The 18,520-nt window shown below is 44.3% G+C and overlaps 1 protein-coding gene across 2 annotated transcripts in view; it reads left to right on the plus strand.

Moving 5' to 3' along the window:
* LOC146780368 (hydroperoxide isomerase ALOXE3-like) overlaps positions 1–18,520 on the plus strand; it is a 202,061-nt gene that overhangs the window by 99,892 nt on the left and 83,649 nt on the right. The window contains exon 1 of one of the 2 annotated variants that reach the window (XM_085639757.1): positions 808–1,018. The exons of the other annotated variant lie outside the window; for it this stretch is intronic. Coding sequence (XP_085495883.1) covers positions 872–1,018 — 147 coding nt within the window. The 5' untranslated portion in view covers positions 808–871. Of the gene's footprint in view, positions 1–807; positions 1,019–18,520 lie in introns of those variants that run through there. 2 annotated transcript variants of the gene reach the window in all.

An 18,520-nucleotide genomic window follows, 5' to 3' on the forward strand; every position in this document is an offset into this window, starting at 1 on the left:
CCAGCAATGACACATGGAATGCAGGGACACAGCCCAGCAACAGGGAAGGGAAGGGAAGGGAAGGAAAGGAAAGGGAGAGGGGGCAACAGGATGTGGAAGAAAAAGGGAAGGGAAATAAATAAGACCACAACACATTCACAAAATGTGTGATCTGAGTGTAGTGAATTTGACCTGAACAAGTTCTTCTTGGGAAACCGCCAGGGCATTAAGTGGGCCGGGTCCTGCCAGTTCTAAAAAAAACACAGGTGCTGAAATGGGTCCGCATCGGGCTCTCGTTTTCGCCTTCACGCTCAGTGGGGAGAAATAAATAAAACGACTCTGCAGCAGTACTACCCTTCACTGCCTGTGATGTAACTTCAGTTACTTCTTTCAGTCTCATTATTTTAGAACCAAAGCTTTTTCAAATTCTATTCAACCAAGGGGGTGGGTGTGGGTGTGTGTGTGTGTTTTTTTTTTTTGTTTGTATTTATGTGTTTTAGTACGCATCTAACAGCCATTGACAAAACCAAGTCCAGGCTTGTTGCAGGTGTAATGTTACTTGCTGTCTTGTATATCAGGATGCAATGACAGAAGCAGGAAAATACCAGTCCGGGGCACACTATGCTAATCACAGATTTTTAGCTTGTGTTTTTAAGCCGCGCCCTTTTATTACACCGGCCGCAGCCCTTTGAGAGACCACCCTCCTTTTGGTAGTCACCAACAGCCGTTGAAGTGTGTCCAAGTCCGTTTTCGGAGCTAGGCACCTGGCAGGGATGAAGTCCAACCTCCCTGGGTGTAAAAGGGGGTGGGTTTTGATAAAGACGCTGCTGACTTCCTTTAAAAGAAAGGGACTGAGCCCGTGTGACCCAGCACCGCAGAGCTGCTCTCAGACATGGCTGACTACAAGATACAGGTGGAGACCGGCAGGGTCCTGCAGGCGAAGACTATGGACTGCATCTCCATCACCCTGGTGGGCTCCCAGGGCCAGGGTGAAAAGCGCCTTCTCGATCACCTTGGCCCTGATTTTATACCAGGAGCTGTAAGTAGGAGCACAAACGGGGATATGGGCGCAGGTGCAGAAGAGGGTGGTGGAAGTATTAAGGTTGATGTAAACGTTGTTACATGTATACTATCGTTCTATGTATACTTATATGCATTTGCAGCATCTCGTGTTGCTTCGAGGCGCTAGGGACCGGAGCTGAAAAGAGGGGCATCCCTGCAGGCTAGAGCGCGCGGGACCACTGTAGTTTGGTGTCATTGCGGGAGCTTGGCATGGCGCACCGTGCACATCACTCGAGGTGCCAGCGGTTGGGTGTTGTCCGTTAGTTTCGATGGTTACTTATCGCTCACCCTGCTTTCTTAACACTACTTCCTCCCGAACCCCAAACTCTCGCATTTTTCTGGAATTCCCTCCCAGGGTGTATTGCTACACCCCCGATTTTCTGTGTCCTGTCCCGATCTTGCTCCCTTTCTCCTGGCCGCCTCCTTCTCTCCTCACTTTCTCTCATCACCACCCGTTTCTCTCACCGCTTAATTTTCTCCTCTCAAGTTGTTTTTGGACGAATTGTGGTCTCGCACTTACTGTTCCGGTGTTACCTGTTATGTCCCGAACAATTTCTGATCTCCTCTTCTCAACATCAAGCATTTTCTTTTCCTTGTAAAACTCCCTCCAGTCTCTGCTTGTCAGACCCCGAACCCCCTATTTCATTTTCTCATAAGTTGCTTTTTTCCGCACTTTTATTTATTTCATGGTTTCTACACTCCAATTGAGTAAACTTAACTCTCCTTCTTCGATTGAACCCTGTGGTTTAGGGAGGGCTGCTCCACAGTTGATATTCTGTGTTTAAGTGTTGCTGAACATTGTATAAATGTACAAAAGGTAAAGCTGTGTCAATTGTGTGGGTGTTTTTTTTTTTTTGCAATACTTTTATTAAACTTCATGGTCCACTATTAGCGCAAAAGCTAACTTGGATTTTTTTTTTATCGCGTCCCTTGATACATTTATATTTGGAAAAATAATAAAGGCATTTACTAGACTTTGGGGTCCGAAAATACTCCTGAGATTACTTTCCTAAAATGGCCGAATGCAGGGTTGCATTTTATCTCGGTGTTCTTTATTTGACTAATTTTCCTGAATTGCTTATTAAGACCATTGTACCGCCCCATTTGCCCCATTTGGTGTCTAGGGCAATCTCCTAGTTAATTTATGCCGATTTAATTTTGCAGTCCCTTACCGAGATGATCCTCAAAACACAGCTAGAGATAGGAGTAAAGTGTTCAGAAATGTATAATGCAACAGTGAAAAAAGGAAAGACAAAAATCGTGATTATGGCCCAAACACACAATCCCTGATTAGCCAGTTATGGTGTTAGCCCACACCATAACTCCAGGAATTCACCATTCTCAAAACCTCACTGTGCTAACAGCAAAGATGGTTATTAGGAGAGAAACCTAACAGGCAGCACCAGTTGATGCTTTTGAGCCTGAACTCCAACCTAGTTTTGAACTGTGGTTTTTCAATAAACACCTAATAGTTTAACCAATCTGCAGAGCTGCTTTTTTTTTTTTTTTTTTTTTTTTTTTAAGACCACCCGCAAATAGTCCTATCACTAAAGAGTATCTGTAGTACTTTTCATCCATCACGCTGCCTACATTGTCTCCAGACCAGATCAAGGCCCCACTCTTGTCACTCATTCATGACACTCCAGGGCTTTCCATATCAGCTCCACTAAGAACATTCTTCCCAACCACCCACTCCAGTGCATGTGGTTTGCTTCTTGTCTGGTACAGCACTTGGGTACAGTGGTGCTGGAACAATTTTCCAAGTGGCGGTACTACCATCAATGTTACATCCGTCCTAGGAAATGTGAAAACCATGCATTAATCAAAGAATACTATAGAAAACGGTTGTTCGGTGGAACAATGCAGGGAAATTCATTGCACGCCTTAACCACACATCTGCATTTGTTTTCCAACTTTTATGCTTTTACTGTGTATGCCATTCCCACGGATGTATGACGTTACAACGCATACATTTACATCGTGGTACATTACATCGTGGTTTTTACAACGCAAGTCGTTACAACGACTTGCGTTGGAGGGTGCTGGACTTAGGAGTAGTATCATTTACTATTCCAACTCCAGTCTACGTACAGTAGGTAAGGTGTTGGATAGTAAATTATACCATTCCTTGTCCTAGAGCGCCATCTAGCGCTAGTTGTTGTAACGACTTGCGTTGTAAAAACCGCGATGTAATGGCATCGCGATGTAATCCCCGCGTTGTAAACGATGTTTCCCCATTCCCACGCGGTGTCTATATATATCTATAGATACAGCCAGCCATTATGCACTGAAATGGAAAATATTACCCCTGACATTCAATTGTATTGATCAACTGTAGCACAAAAATTGTGGTTCGGCAAATATTGATCATTTCTACATTGCCAAGTACAGGGTCTTGATTTGTTTTCATCCTAATAAAATCTGTTTCTATCATGCTTCAGAATTACGAAAAAAGTGCTTCCTGCGGGCCTTCCCAGCTGCTGATATATTTTGAAATATTTATACAGTTCATTTACAGCTATTTACACCAAACTGGCATCCTACAGTCTCTCCTTTCAGTTCCCTGTACCGCTTGTAAGATTGTCAGATAGAGCATTTTGTAAAGTGAACTAACTATGTAGTTAAAAGTAAGCGTCAGTCTCCATGTTAAAAGAATAAGCAGCAATTTGTCAGAAGCCACCGCCTGACATTGGACTTATGCCTGTGAAGTATCACACGTGTGTCAAGATGAAGCCAACAGTTAAAGGCATCTTTATTGATCGTTCACCTTTTGAACTCCACCATGGTTATTTTGTTAATTCTGCAGTGCCACCCCCCCCCCCCCCTGCACTTTGGTGTGGCATAAAGGGTTAAGATGTGCTGCACTGCAATCAATCCGGAATAGAAAAAAAACTCTACAATGGTAAGTTTACTTCACAAACCTCAAATACTTTATGGCTTCGGCTAACGGGAGATTTATCTTGTAAGGACACCGAAGGTATAGTGTACAAATTGTAAAACCTTGCTAACTTTCAGAGGTGCGAAAATCACGAACTTGGGCAAAACTGTGAAGGTGCCAAACCTGCAAAGTGCACACTTCCTTGGCCACCCACAGTGTCAAAATTACCCAACACAGTTAAGCAGATTAGAAATCGGTTTTAAACGAGCGCATGGGAGTACTGAACGCCGCTACTGTGCGAACATGAATTTCTGTGACTGAAGAGGCCGGAAGTGTGGCTGGGGTCCAACCGCAGGATGTACAGAAGGTGTGAGATTAGCAAACTGATCCCGGAAGCAATAGGAAATGTACTTCCGCCACAAACTGGTTTATTACAGAAACTGATCTTTAAGTGACCTGTAATGGGAATGACGACCTTGTTGGCAAATAACTCTTGGGCAAAGAGATAATTGCAGAATAAAGCCTGTTTACCAGCAATATCCGCTCTCGGTGAACAGATTTCTGATTACACAAGACGTTGTTCTCCACAGTCCCCCAATTTACTGCCATGATGAAGGCACACCAGAAGCTGAAGCCCTCAGAAGTGCCTTAAATTACAGAAATATTGGAGATGAAATGCATTGTGTGCATACACCCATCGTCTGGGCCTGCCAACAGCAGGACCCTTAACAAAATCATTCAAATCTATTTTGTGCAATTGGTTTCTACCGAATCAGTCTGGATGTCAATTCTACAACAAATGACAATCTTTAATCGAGCAAACTAAAATGAGTCCTGATGGGCACTCTTGCCTACTAGAGAAATGGAGTAAAACCACCTGTTACTGGTATGTGTAGACCATTGACACTGTGGGGTTTCTTGCATCGGCAACGTCTGGTATCATCCTCAAATAACTCTTGAAATTAGTTGTGTAGACCTTTGTTAGTCGACAAGAAGGGATAAGGAGCGATCATTTACATTAATCACCATAATAGTGAAAACCAACTGGGACTGCACAGGAAACGACATGAAGATTTAAAATGATGTTTGAACTAATTTTGTAAGGTACTCAGATTTATTTCTCTTTAATACAGCTCCAAATAGTCAACATCTCAGAATAAGATTAAATGGCACATTTGTACGAATTACAAATACATGCAAAATATGCAGCAAGTTTGTTCCATGAAGGAAAATCCCTGATCTAAATTAAAGAAGGTTTGGGTGAGTGGAATTTAAATTAACCAAATTAGGTCACCTGGCCACTTCAGAAAGTCCAATGAAGGTTTGTGATTAGTAAATAGAAACACATAAGAATGAAGGCTTAGCACTCGGAGTGGAGATTAACAGAGGCTAGAAGGGTCTTCTCAGCTGTAAGTCGGCAAGCCTCTCTCAGGTTTCCCCTAGCCTAGTCTAAGGAATGCAGTCTAATACAATTCAACAAACTCGTTCAACAATTTGTTCTAAATTTGCAAATGCCTTATGTGTTGTCTAACTGTTTATGGAAATACCTGCCAAGTACCAGCTCAGACTGACTTGTCCGGCATTTCCAGATATTACTAAGGGCACACTGTCACTAAACTTCCTTCAGCCTTGCATTACTGCCACCTGTCCTGTGTCCCTCAGACACTAGAGACTGCACAGTGTGCCGAGCATTAGGCTATGAACAACAATCCTGAAAATTCAAAATGCATCAAAGCATGTTGCATAAAGATCCCCTCTGTTAGTTTGTCCTTTGACGCTCTCCACTAGTCAGCAGAGGTGAATGACTTGTAATAAAAGTTGATTCCAACATGCTGGCTTTGGAAGGATGACCTTCAGTGGTAGGCTGTCGGAGGGAAGTGCTTCAAGCCCACCTGTAAAGTGTTGAATACATTTAGAGAAATTGGAGCAATTTTACAAGCCCTATGACTAGAAAACCAGACTAGGCTATTTGTTGTAACTGTAAAAGAAGTCCAGGTAGCCATAAAGTTGATTGTTGAATATGGTTTATTAAGACTTAGTGACAAGTTATCAAGATGGTAAGTTTCAGGTAAGTAGGTAAGCCTATAGAAGATAGCCCCACCAGGGGCAGCCTCCCTGCTGCCCAGCCTGCACTCTCCAACTCAGCACAGCACCAGACACCCAGGCATTCCATGATCTTACTAAGCATTCAGCATTCAGCATTCAACTACATCACCAAGCACCTCCGCAGTCATCCTGGTGGAGCAGTAGGGAGGGTGTAACTAAGGGAAGAGTGTATGACCACTTAAGTCACAACATCTCTCCTTTCCCCAAGGAAACGTTTGACAGAAACAATGTAAAAAGCAAAAAAATACATATAAACATAAATGATAGGAGTTGAAATTACAAGCGGAATTATTGAAATGTAAATTCAACAGGCTAAAGACTCAAAAGAGAGAACATTTCTAATGCATCAAATACATTAAAATATCCTGTCGGTAGTGGAGGAAACTAGAAAAATACTCGACAGCAGAGGCTGCTCTGCAATTTTATTAGACTTAAGCGCAGCCTTCGACACAGTCGACCACTTGCTCTTGATTAGCAGACTTTGAGATGTTGGAGTTAACGGAATTGCACTTAAATGGTTAGTGTTTTTTAGAAAAGAGTTTTTCCAGTTGTTGAGGAAGATAGCATCTCCAAACAAGTACCCCTTACATGTGGAGTCCCTCATGGATCTGCATGAAGCTCCACTATGTTTAATGTCTACTTGAGCCCCCTGGCACATGTAGTCATCCCGTTCGGGGTGCAGATCGTCACCTATGCAGACGATACTCTGTCATCTCCCTGAAGAAAAATGACAACTCTGGATCGGCCCTCACATCCTGTCTAGAAAAAGTAGCCAGTTGGATGGACACCTCCTATCTGAAGCTCAATGGAGCAAAAACGGAAATAATGCTTCTTGGCAACGCGGCCCCCCTAAATATAGGTTCCTGGTGGCCTAACGGTCTGGGCCCTCCCCCGAAAAAGCCTAGGAGTTGTACTCGACTCCAACCTAGATCGTAAGGAACAAGCACGAAAAGTGGCAGGCACTTGCTAAGGCCTTTTGCGGATGATTAGGAAAACCCTCTCCCTACTACCTTTTTTGGCCAGAAGGTTGCTAGTACAAGCATTAATCTGGTCTCGACTGGATTATGCTAATGCTATCCATCTTGGAGCCCCACTTTCCACTACTAAAATATTTCAGACAGTCCAAAATTGTGCAGCTCGGCTGCTCTTAAATGTTCCAAAACGGCTCTCAGCCAAACCTGCTCTGACCTCATTACACTGGCTTCCAATCCAGGAGAGGAATCAATTCAAAGCCATGTGCATCGTACATAAAGCACTAGCTGGAAAAGGATTGTCGATGATTCATCCCCACCAGCCCGGAAGATCCCTAAGATCAGAGGGTAAATACCTACTGACAGTCCCAAAAATCAAACGAACTAAGTGGAGGTCGCTTGTTTTCATATAGTGCCGCCAAGATCTGGAATCTCATTCCCCTTTATATCCGCTCTCAACCTAACCACCTACATTTCCGTAAACAGTTAAAAACCTTCCTCTTCCCCTGATATGTCGTGAATCCGGTTTAGCGTATTCCTTAGCGCTGGGATGCCCTCTGGTAACCAGGCGCTTTACAAGTGCTTCCTCATTCATTCATATTCAGTAGAACATTCCTAGAGTATCAAATACATTAGAATCACATCCACCCCCTTTCCTTAGGAAACTTATTGACCCAAACCTAACGTAACCTGAAAGGATGTGCAGTCTCGGGCAACCCACACTGTAAGCCTGACCAGAATGAGTCGCAGGCAACTCACTTCATACTATAGCAGTGTACGTGACCCTGCAACACAGCACTAGGGTCGTTGAACCTAAAACGCAGCACTAAGGTACACAACCTTGCAACTCAGCACTAGGGTGCACGACCCTACAAAGCAGTACTAGGATACCCAACCCTGCCACACTCCCTTCATGCTGTACCAGGCTGCACGACCCTGCAACGCAGCACTAGGGTACACTACCTTGCAACTCTGCACTTGGCACCCAGCTCTACAACACAGCACTAGGGTACACCACTCTACAACACGGTACTAGGGTACATGACTGTACAACTCAGTACCAGGGCACACAACCCTGCCACGCACACATTTATGCACACCGACCAGATCATACATTGATTGTACATGACTCTGAAATCAGTCCGAATAATGCATTCCACACACCTTACAAAACATGGGCTAAAACTCCAGGTACTCACACAAGCAAGGCATAATACACATTGGCAGGAAATCCAAGATGGCACCAAACAACCACTCACCCTGCAATACCAGCATGCAGCATATCAGTAAATTCAGTCCCGCATTTAACGTTAACTTAAGCAGGAAAAGCAGAATGGCATAACCCCCATACAGAGTAAATATTAAACATCCACAAACCAAATAATCAGACGTTCACAAATCAACTGAAGGAGAAACTGTATATGGCATGAAACAAACATTACCAAATTAATGTAATAGAACATCATAAGCAAACTTGGGATGGCAATTATTAACCGCCCCAAAAACCTTCATAGTTTCCCCTTCTGAGCAATCCCTTACCCAATTTTCTTCTAAATACTCAGCAACAGGAGACCATATCTCAAGACAATAAAATTTAACATAAAATTCACTTCACTCTCTGTAATACATACAGACTTGAACTGCACAGCAACACTTTAAAGTCTGAAATGATTACTAACTTGTAGCCCTCATTAGCTTCAACTCCCACAAGGCTTGGAATGTCAGAAATGACATAACCTCATACCTCACCCCATACAGCTGACAAAATATGAAGATGAGGGAATCAAATAAAATTTCCACTCCACGTGCACTGCAGAGATGTCCTTCGATGCGGTGTGACACAACCAAACTGCTGTGCCCAGCTTAGATATGCATTGGAGACTTCAGCCACAAGATGAATGGCTGCGACGTTTGAACTGCGCATGCTTGAAGGGGCTCGTCAGTACATGTCCTCCTGTGAGACCTATCCTCTGACGCGAGGAGCCTTACCACTATGAAACCTCCAAGCGAAGACCGATGCTGTGGCTCGTGCTCTCCTAATCTACTGGTTACTCGAATGAGCCATGAACAAACCGTGAGTAAGTTGGCTGGTCTTCAAAGCTCGAGCTAGGACTTTAACAAAATAAATAAATAAATAACCACTCCCATTAAATCTCAGGATTTGTAGGTTGAAGGTTTTGTAGATCCCAGAAAGCACAGGCACTTTAGCGTCTAACTGTGGCCCAGTCCTGTCAATGACCACTTGGTATTATGGAGATATCCCTCCGCAAACTGCTGGTCCAGATCAAAACACAATGAAAGTTCACTCCCACTTCGATGCCGTTGAATCACATGAAAGCTACAAAATAAACGCCGCAGATGCCTCATCCAATTTCTATGCAGTGAACACAAGGCAGAACACACTCCCATGCGGCCCGATAATGTCTAAGAAACACTGCCCATTTCTTTAAAAATAAATGCTGCCGGTTGCTCTTGCTGACTTGCCCAACTTCAAAGCAGTCGGTACAAAGGTTCCTTGTTTACTTGCAACAACTCATAGTGCTTCCACCACTTATCTAAATCTGAGTCAGCACATTGGGCCACACAGGCAAACAGACTTGCTGGTATCAGTGCATCAAATCCATAGAATGGACCAGGTCAAACGTCCCAGATTGCAGGCTGTCCAGATGAGGGACACTGGTGGGGCTAACCAGGGTATTCACTTTCCTTCAAGCTTCAGGTTCCTTAGTTCCAGTTTCTGCAGCAGGTTCAGATACACTAACTTCCACAACATGTCGGTTCTTTCTTTAAATTGTTGCCAGTCAGTATAGAAGATGGTTAATTAAGACTTAGTTGCAAGTTATCAAGATGGTAAGTTTCAGGTAAATAGGTAAGTATTTAGAAGACCGCCCCACCAGGAGCAGCCTCCCTGTTGCTGCTCAGCCTGCACACTCTAACTGACCCTCCGCACTAGACTCCCAGGCATTCCATGCCGTCACCAAGCATTCAGCATTCCACTACATCACCAAGCACTCCTGCACTCATCCTGGCTGAGCAGTACGAAATGTGTAACTAAAGGAAGAGCGTATAACCAGATAAAACGCAACACTATTCATATTGGATCAGCCGTTTTCATTCATGAATCCCTGGTTTACTGTTAAAAGCTTGGCATATGTATTAGAGTTCATCAGACAAATGCATATGTTGCATATGCCATCATGCCAAAATATCATCACAGTTGATAAAATATTTAATTTTAAAGTAGATAATTAATAAAATTACAACAAAATAAAAACTGTTTTCCAGTCGGTATAAACGAGTCGGATGCAGGCCACGAGCATGTCGGCACTGAGGCCATTTGGTGATCAAATGCAGTTGGATACAAACTGTTGGTTCATCCTATACAAAAGTTGAGAAGGACGAAGATCCAGTCAGTGGACGATGGAGCAAGGCTAGGCAAAGGCCCTTGGTGGTTCCCAGTAAAGAGATTCATCTTTTCATTTAGTACATTTTTTAGACCTGCAAATCTTTAGTGGGGCTAGACTTGTAGCTGTACTAGAGCATGGCACCACAGAGCTTGGTATCATTTTCACAGACCTGCAGTAGCTTCAAACTTTTGAAATCAATCTCTCATAGAAACACAGCATTAGAAAATCTAGACATCCAAGTTTTTGGGTTTTTTTTTGGCAGTATGGGAGCTTTATACCCAATTAAGATGTGAAAAGGAAGTAAGAATTTGTTACTGCATAGTATGTAGGTTTGCACTATGTAAATCCAAAACCTCAATGATACAGTGGAGCGCTGTACATTACATGAGTGTAAAATATTGGGGCGTTGGTTGAAGGGGTGAATACCAACCTCGAGTAATAACCACAATCATTGGCAGGGTGAGCCCTTAAAGCCACTAAATTGAATAGGGTGTGGGGAGGTTTGGGTCAGTACTCTGAGGCCAGCAGCTGGATTCAGGGTGTGTCCGGTTGGAACTGGTCACCTAGTAATACAGGAAAATGGCCTAAGGAAGCATGTTGTCTCTAACTCGCAGGAGGTCTGCTCAGACAGCAAGTCCATTCTTTTCTCCCCCCCGATCCATAAAGTGTTTTCTGAAGGGTAATGAGGGTGTTGCCTTAATGCACAGTTCCACCCTGTGGGTGGGGGGGAAACCCCTGACCACTCCGTTGCCAAATGGGTTAAAGTTTCCAGAGGTGACCTAAAACACTTCAACACTATTTCATGTGTGTTCTACTGCAAATAATGGAACAATGTGTCGGGAGTGGATCCTCACTTGCCAACTCTGGTCGCACTTGGCTTTCAAAATGTGATGGTTTTGTTCACCATGTTTATTTGGCAAATAAAATAATACGTTGCTGTGCAGTTATCTTTTTTTTGTCCATGTTTATTCACACAATTTATTTTAATTGACCACTCTTACTCAATAGTTATCTCATAAATGACTTCCAATCATTGGTCTCCATTGCTTGAAATATCCAATTGTACAATCCGTGTCCCATGCATTTTGGGTTGAGGACCCTTCTTCAGGGGATCTGTGCTAAAAATCAAAATAACTATAAATACCTATGTGCAAGAGCTGCATTGAGCTGACATTTAATCTATCTCCATCACAATGTGCATGTGAGGCTGTGTTACTTTAGCGGTTGGAGAGTTGTCTAGATTCAGAACAATGCTTCTCAGTGTTGAATCGTATGTATGGGCTTGTACGTTGTAGGAAGGTGTAATCTGACTATATGGTTGCCCCCAACTTTTTGCCTGGTATTTGAATGGTTTTTGACCAGTCTGGCTGGGATCCTGCTATCCAGGACCCCAGCCTATCTGCTTCCTCTCTAAAACTGATGTGAGTACCCTAGGTAAATGGGGCTCTGCATTCTCCCGAGGACTTGCCTGGGTTTGCCGCTGCTTTCCGCTGCTGCTGCTATCTGACGCCTGACACCTTCTGCAACTGGAAGCTCCGCCCCCCGCCGCCGCTTCCACCATCTGCGGCCGCGGAGTGGGGACGAGACTACATCCCCCATAACCCTTAGCGCCAGGGGAGCTGCCCACGCTGTTTTCGCGCCAGGAGGCGCACAAAACACCACCGTGACCTCGGCAGAGCGGGCTCTGTTTTCTCCCGAGGACTTGCCTGGGTTTGCCGCTGCTTTCCGCTGCTGCTGCTATCTGACGCCTGACACCTTCTGCAACTGGAAGCTCCGTCCCCCGCCGCCGCTTCCACCATCTGCGGCCGCGGAGTGGGGACGAGACTACATCCCCCCATAACCCTTAGCGCCAGGGGAGCCGCCCACGCTGTTTTTGCGCCAGGAGGCGCACAAAACACCACTGTGACCTCGGCAGAGCGGGCTCTGCTTTCTCCCGAGGACTTGCCTGGGTTTGCCGCTGCTTTCCGCTGCTGCTGCTATCTGACGCCTGACACCTTCTGCAACTGGAAGCTCCGTCCCCCGCCGCCGCTTCCACCATCTGCGGCCGCGGAGTGGGGACGAGACTACATCCCCCATAACCCTTAGCGCCAGGGGAGCCGCCCACGCTGTTTTCGCGCCAGGAGGCGCACAAAACACCACCGTGACCCCCGCGTCGCGGGACGCGCGCGGGCGGCGCCGGGCTAAGCCCGGGCAAAGGGCGGGCCGTCTGAGGCCGTCCGAGGACGACAGAGGACCGGACGGGACAGACCTTTTCTCCCCTGAAAGTGACTGAGTGAGTGTTTTACTGATCTCTGGCTCGCTGGACTTCACTGTTAATTGAACTATTTACAGCTGATATTAAGCCGCTGTGAACTATTAGTATACCTGTCATAGCTGTGTGGTAACATGCCAAAATGGAAAAAGTCAGCAAGTGTAAACACCATGGACAACTATATGGTGCAGATTGTTAGTAAAATCAATAACGATAGGAGGGCTTCACTGGGGTTAAACTGTTCCCAAAATTCTCCTTTGCCAGCACCCTTGTCAGATTCGCTGCTGGCTTCTCCTTCATTGGTTAACAGTAGTACTCCAATTGAAATTGATGTTTTAGTGAGTGATATTCCTGAATTAAGCGTTCATCCAACAGTTAGTTCACAACCTATTCTTGATGTAGATTTGCATACGGACACTGAATTAGTTGATTCCGATTCTTCCATCCCTCCCCCTAGAACCAGGCAAATTAGAGCCTGTAGGAAAACCCAGGCTAGAAGTAATGGATCCCGCCCAGGGAAAAAAGGCAACCTCTGCACCTAAAATTACGAGAAATACAGAGGCACCAGAGTTTCAAATTGCTAAATATTCCGAGAATGAATTGTCCAAGAAAATAGCAAATATGATTGATACTAAAATTGAGTGTTATTACTCCTCTGGTAGCCAGAATTGATAAATTAATGACAGAGGTAGCCAGATTAAGTTCCTTACTAAATAGACCTGTAGAAGAAGTGCCTAGAGTTGAGTCTCCGGTATTAAGCCGCCGTACCCTGACTGCACTACCTGATAGAGGGAAGGGAAGGGTTACACAAAAAGAGATAGCGAATCCTCCACCTTTGCAATCTGCAACTGATAAGAACTCCCAGAAGGCATCTAAACCAGGTCCTCCTATTGACCGACTTGCTTCACGCTCAGCGAATGATCAGTTTCAATGTATTGTGGAGGCCCTTCCTACCACATTGGTTCTTGCCAATGTACCTATTTTGACACCTGACAAAATAGAAACTACATCTTCTCTTATTAGTAAATCTCTGCACTGGTTGATAAAAAATATGAGGATGTCTCCTTGGGGAGCGAGACAACTAGCTGGCGAAATTATCATGGCAAGAAGGGTCTCATGGTTAGGCCATGATCCTAAAAAGTATGTTGGGGATTGTGTGGTTATCAATTTTTCTAATCCAGCTGTCCTCCCTAATGTCCTGCACAATATATTTCCCCCACAACAGAGACATGGCACTATCATTCCCTTAACACTTAAATTTTTTTATTGTAGAAAGAAATGGGAGGTAAATCAAGCGACAGTGAGGAAAGGGCGGACCCCATTGCCTAGTATAGGGGGTGGGAGCGACCCCACTAGGATGTGGAACATCAACATAGAAAATAGATTCGGGGTTCTGTCAGATATGAACGACTGTGATTGACTTGATGGGAATGTGAGACTCGAGGATATTGCATCAACTTTGCACGATACTTCATCTATCCCTATAGTGTCAGCCAGTTACAAAGACAGTATTGAAATAAGCAACCCCAGTTTTACCCAGCCCATTGCAAAGGAACTCTATAGATCAACATTACCCATTCATTTAGGATCTGGAGACATCGTACCCCAGGTACCAATAATTGAATCATCAGGCATTCCACGCAGTAGTGTTGATTATGTGAATGGGATTGGTGGTGAGACTCAAAGCTCACCAATGTTAAATGAGTTTATTAGTCCTCTTAAACCCGAGTCACATCTGTCCGTCTTATCCTGGAATCTTGCAGGAATTGGCAATAAAATGCACTGCCCTGAGTGGCACATTTTTGTCGACCAGTTCGACATAATCTTATTCCAAGAGTCATGGTCAACGGACCCGGTTTATCGTTTGGGTTTCCTTAACTTCTATGTACCTGCTACTAAAAAAACTAAAGGTCGTCCCTCAGGAGGCTTGATAATTTGGATCCGCCAATCCCTATGCTGTAAGATAGACCAACATAGTCTTCAATCTAGCGACATCTTGTCATTAAATATCACTTGGCCCAATGACCAGGGAGTGGTTATAACAAATATCTATGCTAGAGGGACGGTTGGAGGCACCTCATCTGATGTGATATCCGCCTTAGACCATCACCTTTCTGTATTACCATCGGAGAAGCCTATTGTAGTGGGTGGTGACTTTAACACGACGTTCGAGCCTCTTGGCTCGGAGGATCAGTTTCTAGCAGAAGAAGAGGATAGTAGGTGGGGGGTTCCCCAGTTGGATCTACCCCCGGTTAAGAGGTGGACTGCCGCGGCCATCCAACTCAAAGCACTCTGTTTAGAGAGAGGGCTCAGAGCTGCTAATGGACGTACCCGGTCAGATCGCCAGGGCGCAAATACGTTTGACAATGGCAGGTCCACTAGTCGTATTGATTATTTTCTAGTGGATATAAGGATTTGGGCTAGATTGAATGATATGACCATAATCGCACGAGGAGATAGTGATCATAACGCCCTGTGCTTGGAGCTACAAACCCCCAATGAGCCCACAGAACCTGAAATTGATGGAGGGAAAATCAGCCTGGATGTTGTCGTATCAAACAACAGGAGGCATGTTAAATGGGGAAGATTCGTAGAGAAGCCTGAGGAATTAGAAGATCTTAAAAAAGTGGTAACCGACGAAGTGGCTAAATTGAATACCCAAACGACTGGTAATAAATTTTTCTCATCTATGGATGAGGTCCATACCACCTTTTTTCTAAATCTCCAAAAATTCTTCATAAAACCCCTAGAGGGTGAGAAATCTAATAAGGGCAAACAACTTATGGCGGGATGGTTCAATAAATCCTGTAGAACAGCTCGCCAGAGTTTAAGTTTGGCCCTTAGATCGAAAAATGTGGAAAATGTGAGATCTGCCAGAAAGCTATATAAACACACACAGCTAGTGGCAAAGCAGGAATGGGACGAGGATCACTGGCAGGATTTGAAAACTGCTTGTTTGTCCAAGGATCAAAAGAAGTTTTGGGCAATAGTGAAGTGGGATAGAGGCGGGGTTGCACCATCTCCCCAAAATAATGTGGCAATAAACCAGTGGGTTGATTTTTTTTCAAACCACAATATGCTTCAGTCTCGCTAGAAGGTGAGCACCCACCCCCTCCGGCTATTTATTTTCATACGCAGGTGTTCACGATCAAAGATGTAAATTTAGCATTAGATTGTATAACCAGGGGCCGTGCCCCCGGGATTGACGGGATACCTGCGGATGTATTTTTAACTGATAGATCATCCTGGTGTCAGTACTTTCAATATCTAGCAAATTCTATAGCTATGGGGGCGCCCGTACCCCCCTCATGGAAAGGGGCTGAAATAATCCCAGTTTTTAAAAAAGGGGACAAATCATTACCCAGTAACTATAGACCTATCAGTCTCATTGATTCTGCTCAGAAACTGATAGGTCGATTAGTACAAAATAAACTACATACCTGGATTGAAGAAAACAATATTTTGTCCCCATTCCAGGCTGGATTTAGACCATGTACTAGCTCGGTTGACCAGGTATTTTACTTTCTAGCACTCTATTGGAGGAATGTAAAGCGAACTAATGGGACCCTTTATGCGGTTTTTATAGACTTAAAATCCGCATTTGATCTAGTGCCCCGCACTAAACTATGGAGGGTTCTCGACGAAGCAGGGATAGCACCGGAACTGCTAACATTACTCGTCCGCTTGCACGAGAACAACTATGCACGAATTAGGTGGGGAACACAGGGGGAGGTTACTGACACATTCCCTGTAGAGCGTGGTGTTCGGCAGGGATGTGTCTTGGCACCCACGTTGTTCTCCCTGTTTATTAATGGCATTGTAGAATACTTGAGCCGTTCCCCCACAGACGCTCCTGTATTGGCTGGGTCTCGCGTGCCTGTTCTCATGTTCGCGGACGACACGCTGATAGTCTCACGGACACCTAGTGGCCTGCAGAAGGCGCTAAATGCATTCGGTGACTTTTGTCGAGAACGAGGTCTTGAAATAAACACCTCCAAAACAAAGTTCATGTGCTTAAACAAGGGACAAAATTTTAGAGGTGTTATTAAATTCAATGGCACCCCGCTGGAACAAGTAGAGGCATTCACATATCTAGGGATATCCCTCCAGAACAATATAAAATGGACAAACCATATTGATATGGCTGTCCTAAAATTCCACCAGTTAGCGGGAGCAATTGTTTCGAAATATAAACTATCCTTGACTAAACCCATCACTCCAGCCTTAGAGATTTATAATATGAAGGCTATTAGTGCTGCACTATATGGATCGGAATTATGGGGCTTTGGCAACCTGAAACAACTAAGATTAGCCGAAAATAAGTTCTTACGTTGTCTAACGGGAGTTCCTCGAAGTACCCCTATGATTCCACTAGCATATGATCTTGGTAGGAAAAGAGTTGAGGATTTGGCACGATTGCGCCCACTCCTTTATTGGCGACGCATCATGGTCACACCGGAACTTGCGCATTATGCTACTGCCCTAAAAGACATTATCAGGGCTGACCATTTTCACTCTATAGCATGGCTTAAAGAAATCAGAGACTTGTTAATAAAATTAGACCTGGGACATCTATGGAATGACCCAAATGGGTTAAAATTTCCTTCAAAGTTTGAACTTAAAAAAATGTACTGGGACATGACTTTAACATCTGCTTTTAGCTCTGGCCAGAATTCCAATCTAACAGGACGATACCTTGACACTAAATGTATTCCATCTTGTGAGGCATTTTGGGATTACATAGAGAGGCCCACTGATAGAAAACTGTATTTCCAGTTTAGAATTGGGTCTCTCCCTGTCAAAGCATTTACCCAAAATTGGTTACCTAATAATGATAGTTGTCCTCACTGTCGAGATTTGATTGAAGATGCTGGTCATCTATTGTTTGTCTGTCCATTGTATGTTATCCCACGTCAAAGGTGGATAAAACCAGTATGTTTAAATTTGGGAATACGTAGATACAAGGATGCCCTAAGGATACTCTAATCTGATTGTACCCCATGCTTGGTTATTGCTGTAGCAAAATTCTTGGGGTGGGCCTGGGTATTACGTTCGCGTACCCTAAAAATGCTAGAAGTTGGACAATGAGTATCTGACACTAAGGTTATTGTTCTACTTTTATTACAAAGGTTTGCTTTTTAAATTGATGGTATTAATTCATCGGAACTATTCGCCAGCATCATGGTTTAATGTAATTTTAAAAATTGTACATTGTTTTTAAAAATAGTATTTATATTTATGATATTGTTAGGATGTAAACATGCTTTTATGACATGCTGTCGAATAAAGCTTTGAAATTTGATTTGTAAATACCAATTGGATACTGAGGACACCCTATGAGGCCCTTGTAGATGGTACCCTAGGTACCCAGGGCATGGGTCCCTCAGAGGCCTACCAGGGGCTGCAGCACTTATTCTGCCATCTCTGGGACAGCCATATAAACTGACACCACCAGACCACTACTGTAGTCTGGGTAAGGTGGTGCTTGCACCCCTTACAGGGATATAGGTATCCTGTATCCCACTTAATACAAAACATATATTCTCATAGGTCACCCCTAAGGCAGGCCTTGCTAATCCTACAAGGCAGGGTGCTGAGATGTGTGAGGGGGAACCCCTACCTGAGTAGGGCCCCTCTGCAACCTTCGTAAAACCATTGCTGGGTTGTTTGTAGTGCAGCCATACCATATACTCTTAACCGCATTATAAGTAATCGCGATAGCGTGATAACTTGAGAATGGCTACACAGAACCAGATCCTGTTTGGTGTCAAACATGTAGGAATCATACCCCCAATCCAGCCATGGGAGTGAGGGCATGATTCCCCCCTGTTAGAGGGGCGATATGGGAAAAGCGGCAGAATTTAGA

The sequence above is a fragment of the Triturus cristatus genome, chromosome 12, assembly GCF_964204655.1.
Source record: "Triturus cristatus chromosome 12, aTriCri1.1, whole genome shotgun sequence".
Taxonomy (NCBI): domain Eukaryota; kingdom Metazoa; phylum Chordata; class Amphibia; order Caudata; family Salamandridae; genus Triturus; species Triturus cristatus.